This window comes from Staurois parvus, unplaced genomic scaffold (assembly GCF_062004578.1).
Source record: "Staurois parvus isolate SC_StPar_1 unplaced genomic scaffold, SC_StPar_1.0 ptg000298l, whole genome shotgun sequence".
NCBI classification, from domain to species: domain Eukaryota; kingdom Metazoa; phylum Chordata; class Amphibia; order Anura; family Ranidae; genus Staurois; species Staurois parvus.
This window is the reverse complement of record NW_028318094.1, coordinates 6,402,058-6,429,862: the sequence shown is the minus strand read 5'-3', so window position 1 is coordinate 6,429,862 and position 27,805 is coordinate 6,402,058. Positions and strand designations below refer to the sequence as shown.

General features: G+C 43.0%; 1 protein-coding gene across 2 annotated transcripts; it reads right to left on the bottom strand.

The window, feature by feature from the left end:
• Positions 1-427: 427 nt before the first annotated feature.
• CNOT8 (CCR4-NOT transcription complex subunit 8) lies at positions 428-27,230 on the bottom strand. 2 transcript variants are annotated; one of them, XM_089682827.1, is made up of 7 exons: positions 27,036-27,230; positions 19,195-19,378; positions 14,952-15,145; positions 7,677-7,838; positions 7,117-7,261; positions 5,459-5,569; positions 428-2,490 (listed from the first exon to the last, which is right to left on the bottom strand). In XM_089682827.1, exons 2-7 carry the CDS (start codon positions 19,309-19,311, stop codon positions 2,350-2,352), a joined length of 870 nt encoding a protein of 289 aa, XP_089538953.1. In that variant the 5' UTR covers positions 19,312-19,378; positions 27,036-27,230; the 3' UTR covers positions 428-2,349. The 2 variants fall into 2 exon arrangements, with proteins under 2 accessions (XP_089538953.1, XP_089538952.1); XM_089682826.1 differs by having other exon boundaries at positions 19,195-19,395; positions 27,036-27,229.
• Positions 27,231-27,805: the final 575 nt, after the last annotated feature.

Genomic DNA, 27,805 nt, shown 5'->3' with positions numbered 1-27,805 from the left:
GCAATATATAAGTACTTGAAATAAATAAATTGACTACAAATCCTTAGATGAGGAGAGAAGAGGTAGATAAAGGGTTCTGTGAATGGGCAGGGAAGTGAAAGGTGGAGAGGGCATGTCTCCTGTCGGAGTGCCAGAAGTCTATTGAACATCTAGCTTTACACTAAAGTACAGTGTTCAGAATAGGCAGGAGATGGCATACACCTCTTGCTATTTAACTTTCTATAACTCATCAGTTTTGCTGAAGAAGAAAAACATTCCTGGAGGTTTTTCTTTAAAGCAAAATTCTAACTGGAAACTATGGTTTACAGAACACTGATGCAGAAATTCTAAGTTATATACTTGATAAAAGAGATGATAAAAGGCTACTGCTGACTTCTTGAAGGGCAATTCACTGAAAAATAAAATGTACACACACTTCACTAAAAAAAAAAGAACAAAAAAGAAATATCTTTATTTTACAAATTTAAAAACATAAATAATATTTACACGTGTTTAAACTCCAGCTTACAACAATGGACGTGGGTTACAAAACTTTGGCTGGCTAAAACCGCAACTGTAAGAGTGAACAGTATCTTTCCAATGCTTTTGGCCATTTTTTTTTTCTTAATTAAACAAAGGACATAGCAAGGAATGAGGGCAGTGCTTGTTCTCATTTCTGTCGCTTAGTTGATAGACACATATAAAAATAGGACACACTTTATAGTAAATTAAAAAAGAGAGAAAAAAATTTTAAACGCCATATCCCTGAGACTTAAAATGGCATAGGGAAGACCTTTCAATCTCAAACATCATATACGTAAAAGAAAAAAAAACAAAAGTAGTTTTTGAATGTTTTGCCTTTTGAATTTCATAGCCTACAATAAATACAATGTTGATACATAATAGAAGGCTTTTTCTTTTCTAAATAAATTAAAGATATTTGCACTTTGTTAAGCAAGTCAGGCTGTGACAGGCAGACATGGCATGTCCTTCCACATTAAACTGCAACAAAATAGTGAAATGTAATATACCTTTAATAAAAATCTACACCCAAAATTACATTTTAAGTTCATTCAAAAATTTATTTTTTCATTGTAACTGTAGTGAACTCCGCCGTCTCACTGGATCTTTACTGTTACCAAGGAGATCCTATCATATACCTGTCATATTCATGGCAGAGAGAAATGAGCTTCTCTGCTAAGCAACTGCTGTGCCACCGAATATTTATTATTTTATTCTTTCAATAAATACTTTTAAATGATAACGCACTAGGCCAGTGCGCCCTCCTTTTGTTTGTTCATTTGCATGCTGTGCCACCGAATATCCCTATGTATGCAGAATAAATCAGAACCTCTATTGTATCCTTTAAAGGAATGCAAATAAAACTCCAACAATAGTAACTTGCTTTAAAAAGTAAGTTGCACCTCTTACAGACCTTTTTGAAACAGGCACAGTGTCTCCATAAAGCAACACTGTTGCTACTCTAAACAAAAAAAATATTGGGCATCTGCATCTCGCAATAGAAGATGATAAATGCTGACACTGGCAAGCAGTGAAATAATTTTTTTTCTTGCACAGCTGCTTTCCAACACTTGGTGTGTCAGACAGCATGTTTCCCCACTGGGGACAGCGGTCGGTCCCACTGGCTATTAGGTCACTAAACTAGAACTCAGTGGCCAGTTGGCAAAATCATGGGGCCCAGTGGGGAGCATAATCCAAAGCACCCAAAGTGTCAGATAGCAGCAGCACTGCTAGCTCTGCAAAGAGCAAAGTATAGAGACTCACCGTTCTTCAGATTAGTATACATACACTTCTACTATAGGGTGCAGCGATCTCCTCCTGTTTATGGATTAGGTTCAAAATGTTCTTAATCAAAAGCTTACGATAAGGCTTTATAAATACCTGACCCCTAAAACTTCTTTAGCCTTCTCTGGCAGTGTTACTAAAGGTGCTTAGTTTTGGTGGCGCCTATGAGGACAAGCACTGGCCTGGTCCGGGACTGCTGTGTCCACACCCACAACATGTAAACCATCTTTTCTGAAAGCAATGGAAAAATACGCAACTGGAGCTGATGGCAAAGGTGCTTTGGAGGCTGTGCCCCATGTGGCTCATCATACGGTAGAAAACTGGATGGTCCAGAAGCGGTTTGGCTGTCTTTTTCTCTCCATAAGATGTTGATCTCTTGCCGTAAAAGTTTTAAAACAAAGAAAAAGTGACATGTTGGACAGAATGTTCATAAAAGCAGTCACTTCTATTGATTATTTAATTTTCATCTGGTTCCAAGAGTTGCTATTTGGAAGGTGTGCAGAAGATACGATGGAGAGGAGCAGACATGGAGAATGGAGGTCAGATGTCCCAGTCAAGGCCATCTCATTGTTGTCCATTGTTGATGAGAGACATGATGCTTATTTTTTCCTCTGCCTCCTCGTTGGATTTTGGGGCCACCCCTGTCCCTAGCCCATAGAGGCGTCCACAGTACTTGGCATCATCAATGTGGTCCTCAAAAAATAACTAATAGTGAAGAAGACAACCAGAGAACTATAATTAATGTACTAGCCACAGCTTGAAAGAATGAATGACTTTGATGAATTTTCTGAAGCAATGAGTTTTATACATTAACAAATAGAGGACCAATGCTGACTGACACTCTCTGCCGGTCTTTATTTAAGCCCATAGGGTGTATCTAGCATATTCTATAAACACTCCTTGACCCAGATGGGTATGAGCACCAGGAATTGAAGTCAGTTTGACAGTCTTGGTTCCTGTATGTTTGTAGGAGATACCAACAGCGACAACTCCTCTAACTTTGTACTAGAAACAAAATTTAAGACCGATATCAGACGGGCCATTCTGCCACCAACAACTTAGCAGTGGCAGGATTGTTAAAGAGAAATCACTCCCTCACTAGCTGAGGCAGCAAGGTGTTGTTCCCAGCACTAGCTATTGAGATTCAGCTGCACTCCAGACCAGCAATCCCAATAAATGCACTATAGCCTGAAGTTTGTTTTCTTTGCCTGGTTCCACGTACGGCAAAGGAGTATACAATATCAAGGATATAATTTTACAATATCCTTGTGATCTTCATGTGCACAAATTCAGGGTTCCTCACCATCATGATTAACTACCGTATTTTTCGCTCCATAAGACGCACTTTTTTCCCCCCAAAAAAGGGGGGAAAATGTCAGTGCGTCTTATGGAGCGAATATGGAGCGGCCGGTCCGGTATTTCCACTGCCGCCGTGTCAGAATACCGGGCCGGCCGCTCAGCTCTACAGCGGGACCTTATAGAGATGACTGCTGACCTTTGGGGAGGGAGGGGGAGCAGGTACCTGAATTTGACAGGTACCCGCTCCCACTTCCGTGGAGTTGTTCTTTCATCTTACCCGTTCCTCTATCCAGCGGCGCGGTCTTCCCGGCTTCTGTAGTATGGGCATGACAGCCGGGTGCCAAGTGCGCATGTGCAAGAAGCGGTGCTTTTTGTGAATGGTAAGGCAGCACCTGGGACACATGACAGATCCCAGAAGCCGCCGGACCAATCACAAAGCGCAAGTGCTTCTCGCTCATGCGCACTGGGCACCCGGCTGTCATGCCGAGCGCCATTACAGAAGCCGGGAAGACAGCGTGCGGCTGGATAGAGGAACAGGTAAGATGAAAGAACAACTACGCGGAAGTGGGAGCGGGTACTTGTCAAATTCAGGTACCCGCTCCCCCCCCTCCCAAAAGGTCAGCAGTCATCCCCTGTACTATCCACAGTCTCTCGTCATCTCCTGTACTGTGTCCGCAGTCTCTGGCCATCTCCCCTACTGTGTCCGCAGTCTCTGGTCATCTCCCGTACTGTGTCCGCAGTCTCTGGTCATCCCCTGTACTGTGTCCGCAGTCTCTGGTCATCTCCTGTACTGTGTCCGCAGTCTCTGGTCATCTCCTGTACTGTGTCCGCAGTCTCTGGTCATCCCCTGTACTGTGTCCGCAGTCTCTGGTCATCCCCTGAACTGTGTCCGCAGTCTCTGGTCATCTCCTGTACTGTGTCCGCAGTCTCTGGCCATCTCCCGTACTGTGTCCGCTGTCTCTGGTCATCTCCCGTACTGTGTCCGCAGTCTCTGGTCATCTCCCGTACTGTGTCCGCAGTCTCTGGTCATCTCCCGTACTGTGTCCGCAGTCTCTGGTCATCTCCCGTACTGTGTCCGCAGTCTCTGGTCATCCCCTGTACTGTGTCCGCAGTCTCTGGTCATCTCCTGTACTGTGTCCGCAGTCTCTGGTCATCTCCTGTACTGTGTCTGCAGTCCATTAGTTCAGAATTTTTTTTTTCCTGTTTTCTGCCTCTAAAACCCCAAAAAAGGGGGGAAAATGTCAGTGCGTCTTATGGAGCGAATATGGAGCAGCCGGTCCGGTATTTCCACTGCCACCGTGTCAGAATACCGGGCCGGCCGCTCAGCTCTACAGCTCTACTAAAACCTAGGTGCGTCTTATGGTCAGGTGCGTCTTATGGAGCGAAAAATACGGTAATCTTTCTTCCATTTTGCAACACTTTTGTACACTGCTCATCCTACGCTTGAAGAGATATGTCCCATGTACAATGGCTCTAGGACAGGGGTGGGCAACTGTGGCCCTCCAGCTGTTGGTGAACTACAAGTCCCATCATGCCTCTACCTTTGGAAGTCATGCTTGTAACTGAGTTTTGCAATGCCTCATGGGAATTGTAGTTCTACAACAGCTGGAGGGCCACAGTTGCCCACCCCTGCACTAGGACATACCCCCAAGCTTTTTCTTACTGTTGGGAGTATCTCTAGAGTGTTAAAAGGGTCTTCATCCCATAATTCAAAAAACAAAGGCGTTTCATGCAATGGTTAGAAGAAACCACAAATGTTTATCTGATGACAGGTCATGAGACACAAGCCAGTGGTCTGCAGTGCCAGGAATCAGCTGAATTTCAAGCCATGGGAGGTCCCATCGGCACCACCCATCTCAAAAAACTTTGATCTACAAATTGAAGGTGCCAATTGGAAATTTAGCACCAGAACAGTAATGGCAGCCAATCAGAGCAGCAGTGGCTGTCAGAATACAACAGCTTATTTTAAAGTAGATGTGGGAATCTATTGATTTTCCCCATTTAGCCCTGTTGGCGGAACAAGAAAAATCTTGACATTAATGGCTAGACTTACTGTCATTTCTCATGCCACATGCCCAGATGATTGGAGTGGCAGAAAATGGAAAACCTATGTGTAATAACTAGGGCTTAATATCAGAAGCACCTCCTAGGGGTACCCCTAAAAAGCTTAACCCCCCCCCCCCATGGCCTGCAATTGGTCACTCTAAACTCATGAAAATTATACTCAGAGCTGAGAATTCCCCCCATAATATGCCATGTTATTAATTTGGCACAGTACTGAAGCATATGCCTGGCCACATTCAGATGCTGCACACAGATTCTGCAAAGATTTTGCAAGCTAAGTACATTATGCCTCATTTATGCAAGAGCTCACCTCCTTCATCCGAAAGAAAGCCATGCCAGTGAGCAGAGAATCAGAACCAGCCTGATGCTGCCTACCAATCCGTTGCAAGTCCAGCTGATCAGCCACCTCCTGCAGACCACCCTGTGTAAGAAGGGATTGTATTACAAACACAAAATAAAAGAACTGCATTTGAGAACACTTTTCATAGACAACGTAAAAAAAAAAAAAAAAAAAAAGTAAAAAGAAAAAAAAAAACAAAAACACAAATGTGGGCCTTTTATGCTTGAAAACTTAATTGACAGATTCTGCAGCCCATAACACAGATTCTCTTATTTTAATTAGATATGGGAAAAAGTTGGGTTGCTGTGGACAACAAAGTCCACACTTGGCTCTGTAGGAGCCATGTATACCATTTCATTCACCCCAACTTTAGCCAAAACTTTCTTCTTGTTTTGGATAGAATGGAGAGAGAGTAAAACATCTGTCAAGTTTTAATTGCTGTCCGTCTACCCACTGAGAAGATGCCCTCACTTCTTGTCCTGGTGGCAGGGTGTAACATGGTATCAGCAAATTAACTAAAAACAAATTTCAACAATGGGGACACAGGTCGTAATAAAATCTGCACAGGAGTTGGGTTTATCCCTCTATCTGAGAAATAACTAACACTTAGGGGGACTGTCTGATCTGACATAATGGATTCCTTCTGAACCTAGCAACATCAGTACTGACATGAACCACTTGCTGTCTGGGGCAAATTTTTAATTTTTCACATACCTGCTAAAAAATCATCTTTTTTCCATAGAAAATTACTTAGAACCCCCTAACACTATATTTTCTGAAAGCAGAGGCCCAGGAAAAAAAAAAAAATGGTGGCTGTTGCAATTTTTTATGTCACACAAGATTCACGCAAATGTTTATCAAATTTTTTAGAAGAAAAAAAAATATACTAAAATGATTTTTAGTGCACAAAAAAAAAAATTAATAGAATTCTCAATTTGTTTGGCAAAATATAATAGATGTTGCAAGGAGTATATAGACACCAAACATGACAACACTCAAAATTGGAAGCATGTGTAAAATGGCAACAACCTACAATACCTAAAATGTTTCATAGGACAAACACACACGTTAGCAAGTGGTTAAAGGTATATTTTAATTAAACTCAACCATAAGACACATCTGAAGGGTACATAGTGCACTCTACTATAATCCTGTCAAACGCTGTACTCCCCCTGGCCTAGAAAGGGACTTTAAAGCCCCAACCTGAAAGACTCTGCTATGTGCTGGTTCAAATGTTGTGATGGCAACTGTATTCAACTCGCCTGCTAGATGTCATCTCCCAGAAGCAACGCGAGGCCAATTCTCACAAAGGTTAGACTCACTGCCATACACAAGCCTGTAAATTTTCAACCTGTTCCCTTTTTCCAGGTAGCAGAAGGCACAAATTGTGTCAGACTACATTGATGAAGTTGATTTACTAAAACCCCAATGACTGCCTGTCTTCATCAAACTTTTGAATTTAAAACAGTGATGCCTGGATTATCTTTTTTAATAATCAACCCCAATAAAACTGCAAAAACTGGGGAACAAGGAAAGATGAGAGGATAGTGAAACCTATCTGCTACAAGGTGTTATGTATTTCTATTACCACTGGGTTTCTGGTCAATACAAGGGCTGTGTTTCTGTACCTTCAAATTTTTGCAGCTCTTCATCAGATATTTTACATCATAGATTGATGGAAAGAAAAGATTCAAAATATGGAAAAATTCATGTTCCTCTTCAGGGAGACGAGAGTCTGTTAGAAGCTTCACCATATACCCAAAATCATAACCACTGTGAGAGAAAAGAAAAGAAAAAAAAAAGGGAAAATTAGACAACAGGAACAGATAACATTAAAAGTCATTAAAGTCCAGCTCAAAAGTTCCTTGGTTTTGGATAGAGAAGAAGGGATAGAACCTCAGGTTTGCCGTTCATTCTGTGTCCATGCTGGAAAGCTTTTCTCCCACAGTAAGGAGAAGTCTCCCAAATAGAGACAGAGAATAAAAGGTTGACACAAGAAAAGTGTACACATGTCTGTCTGGCACAACAACTTACAAACACTTGGACATAAAAGAGAAATGTCACCTGCTACATTCTGAAAAAGGATGAAAAAAAAATCTTTATAAAAACAAACACCTTACATTTTGATTGAAAAAGGTTAGTAATATCTGTAACCAGGAAAGCATTCTCAATAACACACACCGCTCACCTGTGGAATGAAAGCCACTTGACGTTATCACAAAGAACTACCCCAGAGGTCATAAGCAGCTCAGCAAAGGTCAGGGTGTCTATGCCTTCTTCCTCATGCTTCTGGAACTGAAGGCCTGAATTTGCCAACAGATCAATTGAGTCTTGAGAATACATGTCTTCTCTGCAAGATCAAAAATGGGAAGCAAAATCAGAATAAAGGTTTCAACAAAGATACAAAAAAAAAAAAAAAAAATGAATGGTCAGAGGGCTGCCTTGTGTTAAAACAATTCTTTTTTTGACTGCTTAGAAATAAATTGCTTTTGTTTGAAAAGTTGAGACAGTTAGGTCCATATACAGTATTTCACAGAAGTGAGTACACCCCTCACATTTTTGTAAATATTTTAGTCTATCTTTTCATGTGACGACACTGAAGAAATGACACTTTGCTACAATGTAAAGTAGTGAGTGTACAGCTTGTACAACAGTGTAAATTTGCTGTCACCTCAAAATAACTCAATACACAGCCATTAATGTCTAAACCACTGGCAACAAAAGTGAGTACACCCCTAAGTGAAAATGTCCAAATGGGGCCCAATTAGCCATTTTCCCTCCCTGGTCATGTGACTCGTTAGTGTTACAAAGTCTCAGGTGTGAATGGGAAGCAGGTGTGTTAAATTTAGTATTAATCGCTCTCTCATACTGGTCACTGGAAGTTCAACATGGCACCTCATGGCAAAGAACTCCCTAAGGATCTGAAAAAAAGAATTGTTCCTCTACATAAAGATGGCCTAGGCTATAAGAAGATTGCCAAGACCCTGAAACGGAGTTGCAGCACGGTGGCCAAGATCATACAGCGGTTTAACAGGACAGGTTCCACTCACAACAGGTCTAACCATGGTCGACCAAAGAAGTTGAGTGGACGTGCTCAGCGTCATATCCAGACGTTTTCTTTGGGAAATAGACGTATGAGTGCTGCCAGCATTACTGCAGAGGTGAAGGGGTGGGGGGTCAGCCTGTCAGTGGTCAGACCATACGCCGCACACTGCATCAAATTGGTCTGCATGGCTGTCGTCCCAGAAGGAAGCCTATTCTAAAGATGATGCGCAAGAAAGCCCACAAACAGTTTGCTGAAGACAAGCAGACTAAGGACATGGATTACTGGAACCATGTCCTGTGGTCTGATGACACCAAGATAAACTGATTTGGTTCAGATGGTTTCAAGCATGTGTGGCGGCAACCAGGTGAGGAGTACAAAGACAAGTGTGTCTTGTCTACAGTCAAGCATGATGGTTGGAGTGTCATGTTCTGGGGCTGCATGAGTGCTGTTGGCACTGGGGAGCTACAGTTCATTGAGGGAACCATGAATGTCAACATGTACTGTGACATAGTGAAGGAGAGCATGATCCCCTCCCTTCAGAGACTGGGCCGCAGGGCAGTATTCCAACATAACGACCCCAAACACACCTCCAAGACGACCACTGCCTTGCTAAAGAAGCGGAGGGTAAAAGGTGATGGACTGGCCAAGCATGTCTCCAGACCTAAACTCTATTGAGCATCTGTGGGGCATCCTCAAATGGGAGGTGGAGGAGCGTAAGGTCTCTAACATCCACCAGCTCCGTGATGTCATCATGGAGGAGTGGAAGAGGACTTCAGTGGCAACCTGTGAAGCTGTGGTGAACTCCATGCCAAGAGAGTTAAGGCAGGGTTAAACCAAAGTAGCGGTGGTCCGATTCCTGTTCCTCGGGTGCTGGAAGTGACATTCGCAAGTCCCGGCACTCGGGAGTGATGTAATCGACCTACGCCTCCTGTCGGAGATGGCAGCTAGAGGAAAGGTAGGGTTTGCCCCACAGGGTAGCGGTCCCTTACCTGATAAGTCGACAGAGCGGGCCCTAGCCCCCCTGGTGAGCCCGCAGGACCATAGGAGGGGGTGCTGTCTCCCCCAAGCCAAAGGGAACCCGGAGTGAGGCCACCCCGCAAGGCACGTGCCTTGCTGAAGAGAGAGGGGTAGCCCCATCCAGGAGGCCTCTGTGCCCTGCCAGACGGCCACAGACAAAAAAAATAAACGGGTGTCGTTCCTGCTGGAGGTTCCTTGTAGAGACAGGCTACTTATGGGAAAAAGTGGATTGGGTGTTTCCTGGTTTGAGGAGCCTATCTCTCAAGTGAAGCTGTCCTGGAAGATGACTTGGGAAAATAATGGTGGCCACACAAAATATGGACACTTTGGGCCCAATTTGAACATTTTCACTTAGTGGTGTACTCACTTTTGTTGCCAGCGGTTTAGACATTAATGGCTGTGTGTTGTGTTATTTTGAGGGGACAGCAAATGTACACTGTTATACAAGCTGTACACTCACTACGTCACATTGTAACAAAAAGTAATTTCCTCAGTGTTGTCACATGAAAAGATATAATAAAATATTTATAAAAATGTGAGGTGTGGACTCACTTCCGTGAGATACTGTTTATTTGGACACAGGCACAATTTTAGTTTTTTTTCCAGGTACATATTCAAGCTATAGTTATAGAATGGCTATGGGCTGAAAGTACTGTAATTCCTAAACCCTTCCTCCAATTTGGATGTACATATCCTCAAACTAAACCTGAGAGTGTGCACTGTCAGCCCATATCCATTATATAACTATAGCTTGAATATGTTTTGGTAAATAACTAAAAAAAAAACTAAAATTGTGCCTGTGTCCAAATGTATATGGCCCTAACTGTATAATGACATTTTAAAGCAGTAGTAAACTGCAAAAAAAAAAAAAACTCAGTTTTGTAACTTTTTAAGACCATGTAAAAAAATAATTTAGATATTCTGAAGCAGCAGCAAAATCACTTTAAAACAAACTCACCTCTGTAGCTATAGGCATTCTAGAGAAATTTTCAAGTTTCACAACAGAGGCTTCAAAATCTCAGCTTTTTTTCTATGGAAGTGGGATCAAGGCAACCAGATTTTTATGTTGTTTTCAGAAATAAATTATGCCACAGCACAAGCGGCTACAGAGGTGAGTTAGGACCGGTTTTATAATGTAAATTGTTTACAGTACCTTGAAAAAGTATTCATAACCCTTGAAATTTTCCACATTTTGTCAGCATGTACAACCAAAAACATAAATGTATTTTATTGAGCTTTTATGTGATAGACCAACACAAAGTGGTGCATAATTGTGAAATGGAAGGAAAATGATAGATGGTTTTCAAATTTTTTTACAAATAAATATGAGAAGTGTGGCATTCATTTGTATTCAGCCCCCTTTACTCTGATACCCCTGACTAAAATCTAGTGGAACCAATTGCCTTCAGAAGTCACCTGATTAGTAAATAGAGTCCACCTGTAATTTAATCTCAGTATAAATACAGCTCTTCTGTGAAGCCTTTAGAGGTTTGTTAGAGAACATTAGTGAACAAACAGCATCATGAAAGCCATGGAATACACCGGACAGGCCAGGGATAAAGTTGTGGAGAAGTTTAAAGCAGGGTTAGGTTATAAAAAAATATATATCCCAAGCTTTGAACATGTCACGGAGCACTGTTCAATCCATCATCCGAAAATGGAAAGAGTATGGCTTAACTGCAAACCTACCAAGACATGGCCGTCCACCTAAGCTGACAGGCCGGGCAAAGAGAGCAATAATCAGAGAAGCAGCCAAGAGGCCCATGGTAATTCTGGAGGAGCTGCAGAGATCCACAGCTCAGGTGGGAGAATCTGTCCACAGGACAACTATTAGTCGTGCACTCCACAAATCTGACCTTTCTGGAAGAGTGGCAAGAAGAAAGCCATTGTTGAAAGAAAGCCATAAGAAGTCCCATTTGCAGTTTGTGAGAAGCCATGTGGGAGGACACAGCAAACATGTGAGCAAGGTGCTCTGGCCAAAATTGAACTCTTTGGCCTAAAAGCAAAATGCTATGTATGGCAGAAAACTAACTGCACATCACCCTGAACACACCATCCTCACCGTAAAACATGGTGTTGGCACCAACATGTGGTGGGGATGCTTTTCTTCAGCAGGGACAGGGAGGCTGGTCAGAGTTGATGGGAAGATGGATGGAGCCAAATACAGGGCAATCTTAGAAGAAAACCTGTTAGAGTCCGCAGAAGACTCGACTGGGGCAGAGGTTCACCTTCCAGCAGGACAACGACCCTAAACATCTAGCCAGAGCTACAATGGAATGGTTTAGATCAAAGCATATTCATGTGTTAGAATGGCCCAGTCAAAGTCCAGACCAAAATCTAATTGAGAATCTGTGGCAAGACTTTAAAATTGCTGTTCATAGACGCTCTCCATCCAATCTGATACAGCTTGAGCTATTTTGCAAAGAATGATGGGCAACAATTTCACTCTCTAGATGTGCAAAGCTGGTAGAGACATCCACAAAAAGACTTGCAGCTGTAATTGCAGTGAAAGGTGGTCCTACAAAGTATTGACTCCGGGGGGCTGAATACAAATGCACACCACACTGGTCAGATATCTGTTTGTAAAACATTTTAAAAACCATTTAGCATTTTCATTCCACGTCATAATTATGTGCCACTTTGTGTTGGTCTATCACATAAAATCCCAACAAAATCCATTTACATTTTTGGTTGTAACATTACAAAATGTGGAAAATTTCAAAGGGGTATGAATACTTTTTCAAGGCACTGTAAAGGCCAAGTTCACCTTTAGCAACAAGTTACACCTGTAATAACCCCCACCTCCACAGTCACATTTAAAACTGGTATGGCTGTGCAGGGCTCAGCCCACACAACTGTCATTTATTCACAGCAATCTGTGAACGGATGAACTACAAGTCTCGTCTACCACCACAGCAGATGGACTATGAGAGCACTGATCAGTGCCTTCGGAGTCCACAGACACTTCCTGCAGCTCTGAAACTGACAGCAAGTACAGAGGTACGGGAAGAGAGCTGTGGAAAGCGTCTGCAGAAGCTTGACACTGCACCTGCGATCCATTGATCACAGGCACAATGCTCTACGGGCTCCTGAGAAAGAAAAACACTAAATGTACATTTTTTACTTGTAAAAACATGCATTTATTACTTTTTAAACAAAGGTGAACTTAGCCTTTAATGTCTACAGTCTACACAGGTGCACTTTAACGTGAACCTTTCCATTCCAGAAGCATATAACATACATGGATTATTTCAAAAGTACTTCATTTGCCAAAACATACATCAAGGCAAACAGACTAAACAACACATTTATGCAAAAATGTTGTCAAACGCCAACAGTAGAGACCTTGTATCTCTAAAGACTACCCTGCTGACATATGAACCAAGCAGTGGCAGATGACTGTTCCCGGAAAGGGAAAAGTCTAGTTGAGGTGCAGGCTGCGACTGATAGGCTGTCTGAGAGGCAAGATATGGGTATGGGATGGGTTATATCTGCATTTTAGAAACAAACTGCAGATAAACGGTTCACATTTGGCAGTGGTTTATGTAAGAATTGGCAAGGGACTGGGTTGCAATAAAGCATATCTACAGTCAAGAACAAAAAGTAATACATTGCAGATTACCATTTCTTAGATGTGGTGTTTGCAGTTTTTATTTTTCAAGTTAGGAATACAGTATGTTCAGCAAGTGCAGAAAATGCCTGCCTTTCAAGCTATCTTCTGTAACCGCTCTCACACTTTGTATGACAATTGCGCGGTCATACAACACTGTACCCAAACTAAAATGTTATCATTTTCTTCACACAACTAGAGCTTTCTTTTGGTGGTATTTAATCACCGCTGGGGTTTTTATTTTTTGCTAAATTAACAAAAAAGACCAAAAATTTTGAAAAAAAAAAAAAAAACACATTTTTCTTTGTTTCTGTTATAAAAGTTTACAAATAAATAATTGTTCTTCATAAATTTAGGCCGAGATGTATTCTGCTACATGTCTTTGGTGAAAATAACCCAAAATTAGGATGTATTTTTTAGTTTGTAGGAAAGTTATAGAGTTCACAAACTATGGGATACATCTGAATATTTTGCAGAGTAGACAATCCGACGTACTTCATAAGAGGCATGGCGAGTTTTTTGAAGTTGTATTTTTTTGTCATAATTTTTCGGAAAATTTAAAAATTTAAAAAATAATTTTCACTATTTTTTTTTTTACATACTGTCACCAGTGCAGTACAGCGTCATCATATAACTGGCATGGCGGTGAACAGGGACACTGACTGGTGACAGTATGAAAAAAATATATATATATTTTTTTTTATTATATTTAATTTATTACATTTTTTTTAAGATTTATTTTTTCATATTTTACTATGACCAAAGTAGTACAATGTTACCATAGTAACATGGTACTACTTTGGGGAAGTGATCAGTATTTTTTTTTTTTTTTTTTTTTTTTTTTTTTACACAATTTGCTTATAGCAAAGAATTACTTTGCTATAAGCAAGCATTTACCTGAATGAAATCGATTCATTCAGCTTTTTTTTTTTTTTTTTTTGTGTGCTTAGCTGTGATTTGGTCACAGCTAATCACATGACATGTGCATGTGATTAGCTGTGACCATTCACAGCTAGGCACTAGTATACAATGGATGGCATCATGAATGAAGCCATCCATTGTATACAACTGTCATGTGACCTGCTGTGATTGGTCACATCAGGTCACATGGTACCAGCAACGGGAGCCGGTACTCGGATCTGTCATCGGCCGTGTCCGAGGTGCACGGCCGGTGACAGATCGCACTGCTGCGCTGCTCTGCATTAGCGCAAACTGCGCATGTGCGGGAGCACGCCAAATGGCGTGCACCCGGAGTGCAGAGACACATTTGAAGCCGCCAAACGGCCATTGGCCGGGCGGCTAATGGTTAAGCTCCTAGAAGCTGTTATCAGCATTTTTATTTCTACTCCTAGAAGCTAAATCGTGTTATCCTATTTGTCCATGCACACTAGTGTAGGCTTGTAGCATTTTTCAAGCTTCAGTGTTTAGGAGCAGAAAAAAAAAATTGTTTTTTACAGTTTTTGGGAGCATTTTTCCAGCAGAAAAAAAAACCGCTTAATGCTCCTAAAACACGTCTAAGCTTTTTCTAGCATTTATTGCTTTCCCTACAACAGGAAAAACGGTAATGCTGCTAAACGCTTCTAAACACTAACTAAAAACGCTATTAACAGCGTTTTTATCCAGAGTTTTTTCTAGCGTTTGAGTGCAAAAACAACACGCTAGTGTGCATGGAGCCAAAAACAGAAATAAAAGCATGAGCTATTTTCAAACCATTCTTGCTATATCCAAAAAAGGTCTGGCCTTCTCCATGACATAATCCAATCAATGTTCCAGAAGATGGAGAGACTTACGTGAGGTTAAACTTGAAATTAAACTGCCAAGTGTTGATTCCAGGGGGGTACTCTCCTTTCTCATTCATGAAGGTGAGACCCAGCTGTATAATTTTGAGCAGATCCACATTGCAGCGTAAAAGTTGGTACTGATAGTCTATTGTACTTCGAAATTCCCCGATTGGCCTTACAACCACCCCAGGAAACTCTGTATCCTGCAGGAACAAAAACAAAGCATAGAATGAATCAACACCTTTCTAGCAAAGTGCTATGAAGACTCCCAATATGATTCCAATAAAACAGCAAAATTGTCAGGAAAAAAAAATCTTAATAAGTTAAAGTAAATGCAGAATAAGGGAAAAAAACAAAAATCGTTCAGCACTGAGCAAAAGCTTTTCACCAATCTGTATTTAACTTTCCCTGCTAACCACAACTAAACTCCATAGAGTCCTATAAAACTGGGAGAGGAAGACAACAAATTGGGTTGAAGGGGAAAAAAAAAAAACAGTGAAAGAAGCAAAGTTAGTACAGCAATCTCCCCTGCTGAGCTATTGTTTTCTGACAGAGGGACCGCCTAGCATCCCACCCCCAAGACACACTGATCAATGCTCGCAGGCACTGATGCCCATTCAACAAAAGGACAATAGGACAACTTCTGTGGGACAAGCTGCTGTACATACTTGTCCTATGGTTTCTGTTGAACCAGCCAATCATTGGCCAGTGAGTACCGGCCTTTAGATGAGGATCAGATTTACCTTTAAATTTACACACGCACACACCAGAAGCCTGAAAATTAGTGATGCAATAATATATCGAAAGTTATTGGCCGAAAATATGGTTAACTGTATTTTGCTGATGATAATTACAATTGACTTCAATGCAAAAACGCCTCTATTTAAAGTTTTTTCACTATATAATGTTTTTATTTATATGAAAATTATATGTCAAAACTGAGGTGATGTGCTAAATCACTGCGCAACTAACCACTATTACCTAAAACCTAACTTTTAGGCTGCATTTAAATCTATGGATTATCTTTGATAAAACAAAATCAAAATCATATTTAAAAAATTCCCAGAACAAAAAAAAAAAAAAAAAAAAAAAAAAAAAAAAAAAAGCTCACCCAATAAACACATACGTGGTCAAAAATTCCCTACAGTAACCCTAAAACCCTGCATTTTTCACCTGTTAACCACTTGCCCTCCTGAGGATTTACCCCCCCCCCCCCATCCTGACCAGGCCATTTTTTGCGTTATGGAGTTGCATTAACTGACAATTGTGCGGTCATGCAACGCTATACCCAAATGAAATGTCTTTTTTTTCCCATGAATTGAGATTTCTTTCTGTGGTATTTGATCGCCTGTGCATTTTTTGAGCTATAAAAAAAAAAAAAAAGGACTGACAATTTGAGAAAAAAAAAAAAACAATATTTTTGACTTTGTGCTATTAAACATGTCCAGTAAAAAAAAAAATAAATAAATAAAAAAAATCAATTTAGGCCAAAATGTCTTCTGCTACATGTCTTTGCTAAAAAAAAAATCCAAATACATGTAAATTAATTGGTTTACGTGAAAGTTATAGCGTTTACAAATAGTGGTATATATATACTGGAATTTTTATTTTTACTAGTAATGGCGGCGATCAGCGTCTTATAGCGGGACTACAGCGGGCATTCTGACACTGGAGGGAACTGACTTGGTGTCACTGACATCCCCAGTGACACCAATACAGTGATCAGTGCAAAAAAAAGAAAAAAAAAATTGACACTGTACTAATGGCACTGTGCAGGAAGGGGTTAACATGAATGGCGATCAAAGGCTAACCGTGTGCTGGGTGTGTTTTACTATGGGGCCGTGTGTTTGTGCTTCACTGTAAGCACACTGCTTTGTATGACTGTGCTGTGCATAGCCATGCAAAGCAGTGTACACGAGCTGACGGGGAGGAGAACTGTTTTGTTTACAAATAGTTCTCCTCTCTGTCGGAGATCCTCACAATCACCGGGCGCCGGCGAGTAATCACCAGCCGGAACAAGCGCCCTCTACCAGGAAAAGCAAAATCACGTACATATACGTGATTAGCACACCCATGCCGCCCTGTAGCAGTATTTCTGCTATAGGAGGGTCGGGAAGCGGTTAAACAATGCTATGTCAGGAGTAAAGTACAAATAAAATAACAAACATCAGAAATGTCACATGGCAGCTGGCAGCCATCCCAGTGTTTGCCCTCTATTTATATTAACGAAAATTGCCGAGCTGCAATGTCATCATGTCATGAACGCCTAGGTGCATGATGACATCACGAGATGAGGTTATCGCACACATAGTGACATTATCATGTCACGTATTACTGAACGAGATCAACATCACTCAGGCCCTATTGTCATGCCAATGCTCCTCTAGCCTCTACGAATGTCTGTCCCATAGATGTACAAATACATATATTACCATATTAGACCTTGAGCACCTGTTTAAAGCAGGGGTCTCCAAACTTTCTAAATAAAGGGCCAGTTTACTGGATTTCAGACTTTAGGGGGGCTGGGCTGTGGCCATTGGGAGTAGAAATTGTCCTGCGTCATTGGGAGTAAACAATGCATCTCTGGCATTAAGGGAGGAATTGCACCCTATTCTAAGTGCAAGTGGAGAAATACTGCCCCGTTTTTGGTGTCAGTGGGAAGAATAGTGCCCCATGGTTTGTTTCAGTGAGAGGAATAGTGACTGTTGATGTCAGTAGCAAGAATTATGCCCCCTTGTTGGTGTCAGTGGGAGGAATAGTGTCTTGTATCAGTGGGAGAAAAAGTGCCCCAAGGGCCAGATAAGGGCAAGCAAAGGGCAGCATTCAGCCCCCGGGCCGTAGTCTGGAGACCACTGGATTAAAGGAAAACAAATCCTATTCCTCACAATTTAAATGTTTAATCTTTGGGGCCTCTAATGCTTTAAAGCCAAAATTTGGGAAAACTTTTTCACCCATCCATTGGGGCTGTGCCGACACTGCACGGGTCAAATGCTCGTTTTATTCTAGAGAAGAAGACACCAAAGATATACTCACCTGACCCGCCGATCCTCCGTGAATAAGACTGGTCCTTTCAGCTCCTGCCCCCCCCCACAGAACAGCAGTCTTGTAAATGGACTTTTCCTGGCATCAGCATGCTCAAGGAACGCTCCACAGACAAGAATAGTCCAGGACCATGGGAGCAGGCAGTTTTCCATAGGACCAGCGGGTCAGGTGAGTATGAGCTTAGTCCTCTAGAATAAACGATCAGCTGATCCAGTGGGGGCACAGTACAATTCAATACAGAGGAATCAGAGGGCCCTGCTCGTTGGAGCTTACAATATAGGAAGGAGGGTCAAGTGATACAAAAAGGTAACAGCTGTGGGGGATGAGCGGATGGAGGAAATAAAACTCCAGTTGTTAGTTGGGGGCAGAATAGACTTTTTCTAAAGAGGAGGGTTTTCAGGTATCGTCTAAAAGCAAACAGTAGGCGATAGTCGGACAGATTGGGGTAGAGAGTTCCATAGGATAGGAGAGGCTCAGGAAACGTCCTGGAGGCAAGAATGGCAGGAGGTAGCCACATTCACATTTTCTCAACAAGGTTTTAGTGCAGCCTAATGGTTAAGTTTCAAGCCACAGTGATAGATATGTACACACACACACACACACACACTTTCCTCCTGGCAGCAGTTTTTTGGAAGGAAAAATGCCTGACACATGTAAACATCTCTAAATGTTTTTAGGCCTGTTAAGTGCTTGGGTGTGAATTAATTTCATTGGCCTGAATAAGAATTTATTCTGCCCAATGAAATTAATTACATCAAACTCCTCTGTGTGCCATGGACATGAAAGGATCAGCTACGCTTAAAGTAGAACTATAGGCTAAACAATTGTTTTCCATTCTGGATAGAGTAAGGGAGGGTTATAACCCCTGAAAGGTTTTTTTTCCCCATCTGTGTAACATTGGGGAGATTTCCATTCCTTTCGTGTCCCAAAGTCAATACAGGAAGTGAGAAGAAATCCCTGCAAACTCAGGGAATCTATTGCTATGTAATCAGGAAGCAGTCTGAACATATTAACAATCAAGTATGGCTGCCCTCTTGTACAAACACAATTAGAAATTATGCACAAAACAAGGCTTTGTTTAAAACACTGCCATATACTCACAAGATTATTTACCCCGGGCTGGCCTCATGGACGCATTTATCTAAAAACTGAAAAGTATGAACATTCCCTTTAAGGTAAAACAATTGTAAAGAAAACAGACTGCACTCACCATTGCAATGTATCCATAGGTCCGAACAAGCTCTCGAATCTTACGCATTTCCTCCTCCAGGTTGACTGCCCATACCTCACATATTACCTGGCTATTGTCCACTACAGCTGCTGGCATTGTTAAGGACTGATGCACACTCACTGCAGGTCGATCAGGTATAAACGAAGGCAGGAGAGGCCTTTCCCTGAGGGGTAATCACACCTATGTATGACAAAGAATCACTTTGCTGATGTTCAAATAAAGCAATAAAAAGGCATAAATAACAATTAGAAAAGTGACTTTTAGGAACACTGGAGCCTTGCTTACAATTCCATCTTGGTACATTTACTTAGGTCAAACTGTTCTTACACGGTTTACACTGTATTTAAAGCCAAAAACCACATTTTATATCATTGCATCTTACCAGTCATTAGATGCGGTCATTGCATTAGGTTTTTTCCCTTATTCTTACCAGCTGATTCTGCTAGTAACACTTTCTTGTAACGGAACCGGACCCAGACCGCACTTGGGTATTTCCATTAGACTCCAGCTTCCCTGTCTGAACACAAATCCCCGGACACCACCACTGATCATGCAGGAAATAGATAGCACCACACTCTCTCAATACAGGAAGTCAACTGCTTTATTTTTACACAAACACAAGATATATACACAGGGCGGGGAAATACAACCAGGAACAGGAAACACATCATCAGGCCATCCCATCAGGAGGGAGGGGCTGCCGGAAACACCCCCCACCAAACCAAGACACGCAATAGAACAGTGGGGTAACCACATGGCAGTGAACAATGGACAACCTCCACACCCAACCTATACATGTCTACACAATATCCGGACTGAGCACCCTGCACCCCTTACAGGCACAGGGTGCCTTTACACATAAGAGGGATTTGGGGAGATGATACAGGGGTCCACCCCCAAAAGTCACATTTCTATTCTAGGGTGACAGCATTTATATCTATGGAGGAGCAGTGTTGTCACCCTATGTGCACTCCTCATTTGGTCTACAAAAATATCTTGCTCTCCCGCCTCTGGAAATGCTAACAAAGTTTGAGATATCAGTTCAGTATACAGGAAGTTACAAGGACACTGGTATTTTTCTGTACTTGTAACAAATGTATGCAGCATTAAAAAAGAAAGCAAATGCAGCCACCACATCTAAAGACTGGTAAAGCTACAATACGTCACATTTTGCTCTTGGGTTAGATATCCTTTTCAAGCTATATAACTTTTGCCCCCTGAAAATCTTAAAAACAGTTCTTTGCAAAGGAACAGGTGTTAGGCCCGGTCACATCTGAGCAAACTGTCATGCGATTTGATCATTTCAAATGGCATGACAAGTCACACCCTATTGCCCACAATTAAAAGAGGTCAAATCGGTGTGACTGACTCCATCTGTACCTCATACACTACTTTTTTAGCAAGATCAGGAGCAACTTGCATAGACACCTGTGCATGAAGTCGCACAGATGTCTTCCAAGTCGCACCTGAAGTCGCACTGACATTCGACTTTTGAAATCATGCGACTTAACTTGAATTTGCACGATTTCAAAGTCAGATTTGGTGTGGCCGCATTTCCTGTGGTGTTGATCTTCACTCTGTTATGTGGTATACCCTCCATCAGAATCTTACGCATTCAACGCTTCCAGGTTGCCTGTTCCCTATTCACTGATTTCTATGTCAATACTGTCCCCTGTATTAACATGGGGTCAAAGGACGAAACCGCAATCTACAGCGGGAACACAGACATCCAACACACTTGAAAGTGTTGAATACTGTAAATCAGTGCATGATGGTACGCCACCAAGGCAAATATCATGCAGGGAACTATTTGAAAGATTTTAGTGGTTTTAAAGTGGTTGTAACCCAGTGAAGTGACTGTTCTCAGGTGATACACATCGATGAAACAAATTCTCCTAAAGAAGTTGTAGCTGTTTATCTGCCGCCTCTCTTCTCTACAGCTGTTCAAAGTGCAGAATTTCTACAGCTTGTCTGAGCTTTCAGAAAGCAGGGATAAGGAAGCTGAAACTACACTCAGTAAGGGGAGCCGAGAACCGATTAGAGGGAAGGAACGTAAAGGGGACAGACAGCAGCACAGGAACAGAGCTGAGGCTGTCAATCACAGACTGTATTCTGGAGCTCCCTCCCCTGTCTCCTTTTTTCCTCTTGGTATCAGAAAACCTTGTCAAAAAAGACTCAGCCAGATAGCAGAGGAATAAGGCACCAGAAAGAAATGACACTTAGTGTTCTGAAATGAGACAAGCACGCACTAGAGGGATATGCTTTGTTTATAATTCATATCAGAAGTTTACAACCACTTTATAATAGACTTTTTGTTTTTCATTGTTGAAAGAAAAAAAAAAAAAACTCCTGTGGGTTTTTTTGCCATCTGCATCCCAAAAACAGGGAGTGAGCAGAAATCCCTGGTTGTCTCCAAGGTCACCAGAACTAGTATCCCGATTGCAAGATTTCCTCTCTATTCCTGTTCTGGTGACAATTTCAAATGTGTGATTTCTTTCATTCAAGGTGATAATGGTAAACAGGACAAATCGAGAAGGTGAATCTCTGTAACAGGGACAAAAAACAGCAATGAAACCCGATAGATATTCTAATCCCTCTCCAACATGTCCAAAACTGCTTCCCCTGCTGTAGTTCCTGGGCTCTCTTGCTCCTTTTGGGAAGCCTGGGACTGAGTAAGGCCTCTTACACTGGAACTGTACTTATGTGTGTTCATAGAACAATTCTAAACTCATATCAATGCAGATTTTTCAATGGCGCCAGTCACACTTAATGTTTACCAAAGTTTAGAGAAAACAGAATTCTGCGTTTCTAGGATCTGAATGGACAAACTAATGTTGGGTACACACTATCAGTTTTTGTTTTTTCATTCAACCCAGCCTGCTGAATGAAAAAAAACAAAACAAAGAGCTCGGAAGGAGCTTGCTGTACAAACTATCCAATGTAAGTACAGTGATCTCCCCGCTGAGCTATTGTATTCTGACAGGGGATTGGGGACTGGGGGGCATGAAAGTTGTTTAAACTTCCCATGGAACTCCTGCATTTGGAAGGGCTTAAGCCATATGTGGATCAAAATGTGTCTGGTCCAGCAGGGTTTGGGTGAATTTTGATTCATGTATGGACAGGCTGGTTGTACACAAGTCCATCCACCAATCAATTTCTGTACAACCAGCCCGTTTGGTTTTTCCCAAACAATCAGTGCTGACTGTGCTGATCAGTGTATTCAGGGAGGTCTCCCATCTGTCAGATTACAGTAGCTCAGCAGGATTCCTCCATTCACATCCAGTGGGTGGGGATGGGGGAATAGGATCTTTTTTCTTTTTTTTTTTCATTCAACCCGCTGATTGAATGGAAAAAAAAAAAATGGGCTTATCTCTGGGTTGCTTTAAAGCTGAACTCCAGGCATTTTTTCCCCCCAATGAAGTGATGCTGTGCCCACACTGCACAGGTTAACTTTTTTTTTTATCTTTTTCTAGGGTATTTGAGAGAGGATTTATACTTACCTGATCCTCCTGGTTTTGAATAGTGGACTGTTCCTGATGTCATCATGTCCAGAGCAGGCCCCATAGACCAGAAACAGTCCACCGCAGGATCGTGGGGGAGCACCGTTTTCTAGATCAAAGGATTGGGTGAGTTTATTCCCTTCATGCCAACCACCTCCCAGCCCTTTAAGAGCTTTAAAAGCCGGGAGTCACTCAGATAACGTAACCACTGTGATTGGCTGTCACATCCGTCACATGATCGGAAAGCTCCTGATTCCCTTCACATGATCGGAAAGCTCCTGATTCCCTTCACGCCAACCACCTCCAAGCCCTTTTAGGGGGGGCGGGGGAAGATTTTGCCTGGAGTTCAGCTTTAAAGGGGTAAGTTCACCTTCTGTATAAAAATAATAAGTGCACATTTTTTAGCAGGTGGGAAAAAAAAAATGTGCATTTTATTTTTGTCCAAAGGAGCCTGGAAAGCATTGCACCAGCAATCAGTAGATCGCTGATGTCATGCAATTCTTCTGCAGACCTGTCAGAATATCTGCTTGCTGTGCTGTATGGGACGTACAGTGCAGCAGATATTCTGACAGGAAGCTTCAATGAACTACCATGGCACTCCACAGCTCCGTGGTGGTTCATTGAAAACTACAAGCCGACAGCCGCTAAGGCTGTTGGGACTTGCAGTTCATTCCTTCATGGAAGTCTGTGAATGAATGGCGCGGCTGTGTGGGTGGTGCCCCGCATGGCTGCACTGTTCTCAGATTTGACAGATAGTACGGGGAGAAGTTCTCCCCGTACTGTCTGTCAGAAGGAGGGGTGGGAGGCAGGCACGGCTGCAGCTATGGGAACATGTTATTATTATTATTATACAGTGTTTATATAGCGCCAAAGGGTTTGCTCAGTGCTGTACATTAGCGTGGGGGACAGAACATGAGACAATACAGTAACAATACAATACACGAGGGGTTCGAGGGCCCTGCTCTTTGGAGCTTACAATCTAGGAGGGAGGGGATAGTGGTACAGGAGGAAGTGGCTGTGGGGGATGGAGTGGTAGGAGGAGATCGGTTGCTAGGTGAGGGTGGGGTAGGCTTCCCTGAAGAGATGGGTTTTTAGGGTGCGCCTGAAAGTGAGGAGGGTAGGTGACAGTCTGATGGATTGGGGAAGGGAGTTCCAGAGGATGGGGGAAGTCCTGGAGAAGTCCTGCAGTCGGGTGTGGGAGGAGGAGACTAGGGAGCTGGAGAGTAGGAGGTCCTGTGAGGAGCGAAGGGCACGGGTAGGGTGGTATTTGGGTATCAGGTCGGTTAGGTAGTTTGGGGCAACGTTGCGAATGGCTTTGTATGTCAGAGTTAGTAGTTTGAATTTAATGCGTTGGCCAATCGGGAGCCAGTGAAGGGATTGGCAGAGGGGGGAGGCAGATGTGGAGCGGTTGGTGAGGTGGATGAATCTAGCCGCTGAGTTCAGGATAGACTGGAGTGGGGATAGCAGTTGTTTGGGTAGGCCAGTAAGAAGGGAGTTGCAGTAGTCCAGGCGTGAGATAATAAGGGAGTGTACGAGTTGTTTAGTAGTGTCTGGGGTGAGGAATGTACGTATCTTGGAGATGTTGCGAAGGTGGAGCCTGCATGACCTTGATAGTGATTGGACATGAGGTTGGAAGGAAAGGTTTGAGTCCAGGGTAACACCCAGGACTTTGGCGTGTGGGGTGGGATTGATGGTGGCGTTGCTAGTCGTGATGGCGAGGATGGGGGGGGGGGCGCGAGCTGGGAGGAAAACTAGGAGCTCGGTTTTGGACAGGTGTAACTTGAGGAAATGGAGCGACATCCAGTCTGATATGTCGTTCAGCAGGTGGGCGATGCGGGCGGAGAGTGAGGGGGTGAGTTGAGGAGTGGAGAGGTAAATTTGTGTGTCGTCGGCATAGAGGTGATAGTTGAAGCCGTGGGAATGTATCAGTTTGCCAAGGGAGGAGGTGTAGATGGAGAAGAGGAGGGGTCCGAGGACAAAGCCTTGGGGGACACCGACAGAGAGGGGGAGGTGGCAGCGTTATAGGTAACGTTGAAGGAGCGTTGGGATAGATAGGAGGAGAGCCAGGAGAGAGCGGAGTCTCTGATGTCAAGGGAGTATAGTTTATTAAGGAGGGGGTGGTCAACTGTGTCGAAGGCCGCGGAGAGGTCGAGGAGCAGGAGGACTGAGTAATGGCCATTAGCTTTGGCGGTTAGCAGGTCATTAGTGATTTTGAGTAGGGCGGTTTCGGTGTAGTGTAGGGGACGGTAGCCAGACTGTAGTGGATTAAGGAAGTTGTTATCAGTGAGGTGGGCGCTTAGGCGATTGTAGGCTAAGCGCTCAAGGAGCTTGGAAATGAATGGCAGCAGGGAGATGGGTCTAAGATCTTAAAAACAGGTGGAACATGTAACATGTTCCTAAAGGTGAACTTATCCTTTAATGCTGGAGCGCCACTGTGAATGAGGCCAAAGGGAAAATCTGCATCTCTACATTAGAGTGTTCCCCTCACTTCCTGTCTGGTAAGCCTAGTCAGCAGGTCAGGAAATGAGGGCAAATCTCCCTAAGGCTAGGTTCACACCTATGCAGTTTTCATTTGATAGGTTTCTACAGTGCATTTTGCATTGCGTTTTTGACGCATTTTGCTTTTTTTTTTTCTTGTTACTAGGCAGATTTAAAGTGCAAAATGCGGCAAACACGCATAAACGAAGCAAAAACGCACTGTATGCTTTTCTGCAGCGTTTCCATTGAAGTGTATGGAACCAAAAACGCAACTTTTTGCGTTCAAAAAAGCCCCTGACCCTTTCCAAAAAACGCAGAAATGTGAACGTGTCCCACAGGAAATCATGTTAAATGGACTGTAGTGCGTTTCTGCAAAACGGTTCGGAAAACGCTGAGGTGTGAACCTGGGGTAAGGAAGCATTAGATAGCAGTGAAAATCTGAGAAGGGTTCCAATTCTTCAAAAATAAAGTTTGTGGTTGGACATACACAGATCCCAAGCTCAACATTCATTTTAGGTAGTGTTGATGGTTAGAACCCTGGCCATGTAATAACCGGATCTTCAATTTCTCCCATCAGTTCATCCCCCACAGGTATTACCTTTTGTTCCACCAGCCCCTCCCTATTAGATTGTAAGCTCCCAGGAGCAGGGCCCTCCTTGTATTGTTGCTGTATTGTCTCCCTTTATATTGTAAAGTGCTGAGCAAACTGTTGGCGCTGTATAAATCCTGCATTTGATTGACAGAGGTAGGAGCCAATGGCTCCTGCTGCTGCCCGAGTCCCTGTATGAAGAGGTGAGGGAAGAAGAGATGCAGCCATGCACAGCGCGGATCTCTTCTCCCATCTCTTCCCCTTTACACAAGGAAGGGGGGAGGAGAGAAAAGAATAAAACATTTTTTCACCTTAATTCAGGGAATACATTAAGTGGCAGCACAGTAGCTAAAAGGTTAGCACTTCCACCTGGCAGTACTCGGGTCGTTGGTTCAAATCCCAATCATGGCACCACCTGCCTGGAGTTTGCATGTTCTCCGTGTATGCATGGGTTTCCTTCAGGTACTCCAGTTTCCTCCCACACTCCAAAGACATGCTGGTAGCTGAATTGACTACTGTCTAAATTGTCCCTTGTATGTGTATATATGAATGTAAGTTATAGATTGTACGCTCCTTGAGGGTTAGGAACTGATGTGAATGTACAAGATATATGTAAACTGACGGCGCTATGCAAGTACCTGTAATAAATAAGTAATGTTTTGTTCTCCGGGTAGGTTCACCCTCTGTCTTTGTCCCACTGACCATTTGTACACAGAAGGTGATGGAGGTTCTAAGCCTTCCAGAACAGGAAGCAGAGGGAAATCTTCCATGGGGGACACCAGTCCTGGTGACAACTGTGCAACAGAAGATTTCCCCTTACTTCCTGTTGTGTCCACAGGACAGGAAGTGACATATCTCCAACAGGGGAGGCAGATGATAAAGACATACAGAAAAGGCTGTCCACATCCTCCAATGCTGTCTGATCTGACCCTGTAGGGGCTCATTTTACAATCTTTCCTATATATCATCCCGGCACATGAATGGATCTCACAACAGCCTGGAGCACATGAAAAGCTGCCGGCTTTGTAACTAGTCAGTGCCAAGACTTCCAGGGACAAGTGTGAACGAGCTGTCCCTGGAAGTCAGGAGCATATGGCAGCCTAGGAGTACTCTCGCCAGGTATTGGCTCCCCGCAGTCCTCCTGCTGCTGCGGAAGTACACAATACATGGCATGCTGGGACTTGTACTTCATCCCGCCAGCTGCCCGCCTTCTAATCCCAAAGGCCTAGCAACTCCGACCCGTCTCCACCTACCTCCCGGGCTCCGATGTCCCGAACCACCAACGCACACACGTCTCTCTCACACTTCAGATGTATAGTATACGCAGAGAACTCTCTATGGTACAGCCAACCGCTCCAGCCGCCCGTCTCTATGGTGCGGGAGGACTGGGTTGAGCGGCCAGCCGCGCGCTGTATTGTGAGAGGAAGAAAAAACCTCGCTTTGCAGCAGGATAGTAGAGGTAGAGCGCATGCGTGCTGTGGGCAGCTAGCCATGCTACTACGCATGCGTGGCATGGGATCGGCTCGGAACTTTTTGCTGAGTTGGCTACCTTAGTGGTGGTATGGGTAGCGTGCATGCTTTATGGCACTGCTGAAATAAGCGAACGTTATTGGGAAAGTATCAATCCCTGACCTTCTGAATAGAATGGTTGACTGAAATGTAAAGTCTTGCCTGTTATATTTATTACAGCTGAACAATTAAAGTGGAACTGCACTGTATGTGAGCACCACAAACTAGAAAAAAATTTAAATTTTTAATACTCAAAGCAAACTCACCCATCCATCAGTGTCTCTATGCTTTGTTTTGCAGAGGAACACCCACTAGCATTTCTGGCTGTGGCCACCTTGAGTAAGGGCAGTTGATTCATGTAGCATTTACTTCCTGGTTACCATCTGCCCTTAGCTAAGGCATTCAGGCAGGAGGGTGTGCTCACCTGAGAAAACCCCTCCTCCCCTTCTGAAGACTCCAGGCATGTATGACATAATTTGCCTAGGCCTGGAAACCAGGAAGTAACTGAAGACAT

Excerpts from the sequence above, each read along its gene's own strand:
- CNOT8 (XM_089682827.1), bottom strand. The coding sequence starts at position 19,311 with ATGCCAGCAGCTGTAGTGGACAATAGCCAGGTAATATGTGAGGTATGG. Across the intron at positions 5,570-7,116 it reads AGAGCTGCAAAAATTTGAAG|GGTGGTCTGCAGGAGGTGGC; the intron begins GTACAGAAACAC and ends CTTCTTACACAG. Across the intron at positions 2,491-5,458 it reads CTTTCTTTCGGATGAAGGAG|TTATTTTTTGAGGACCACAT; the intron begins GTGAGCTCTTGC and ends CTTCACTATTAG.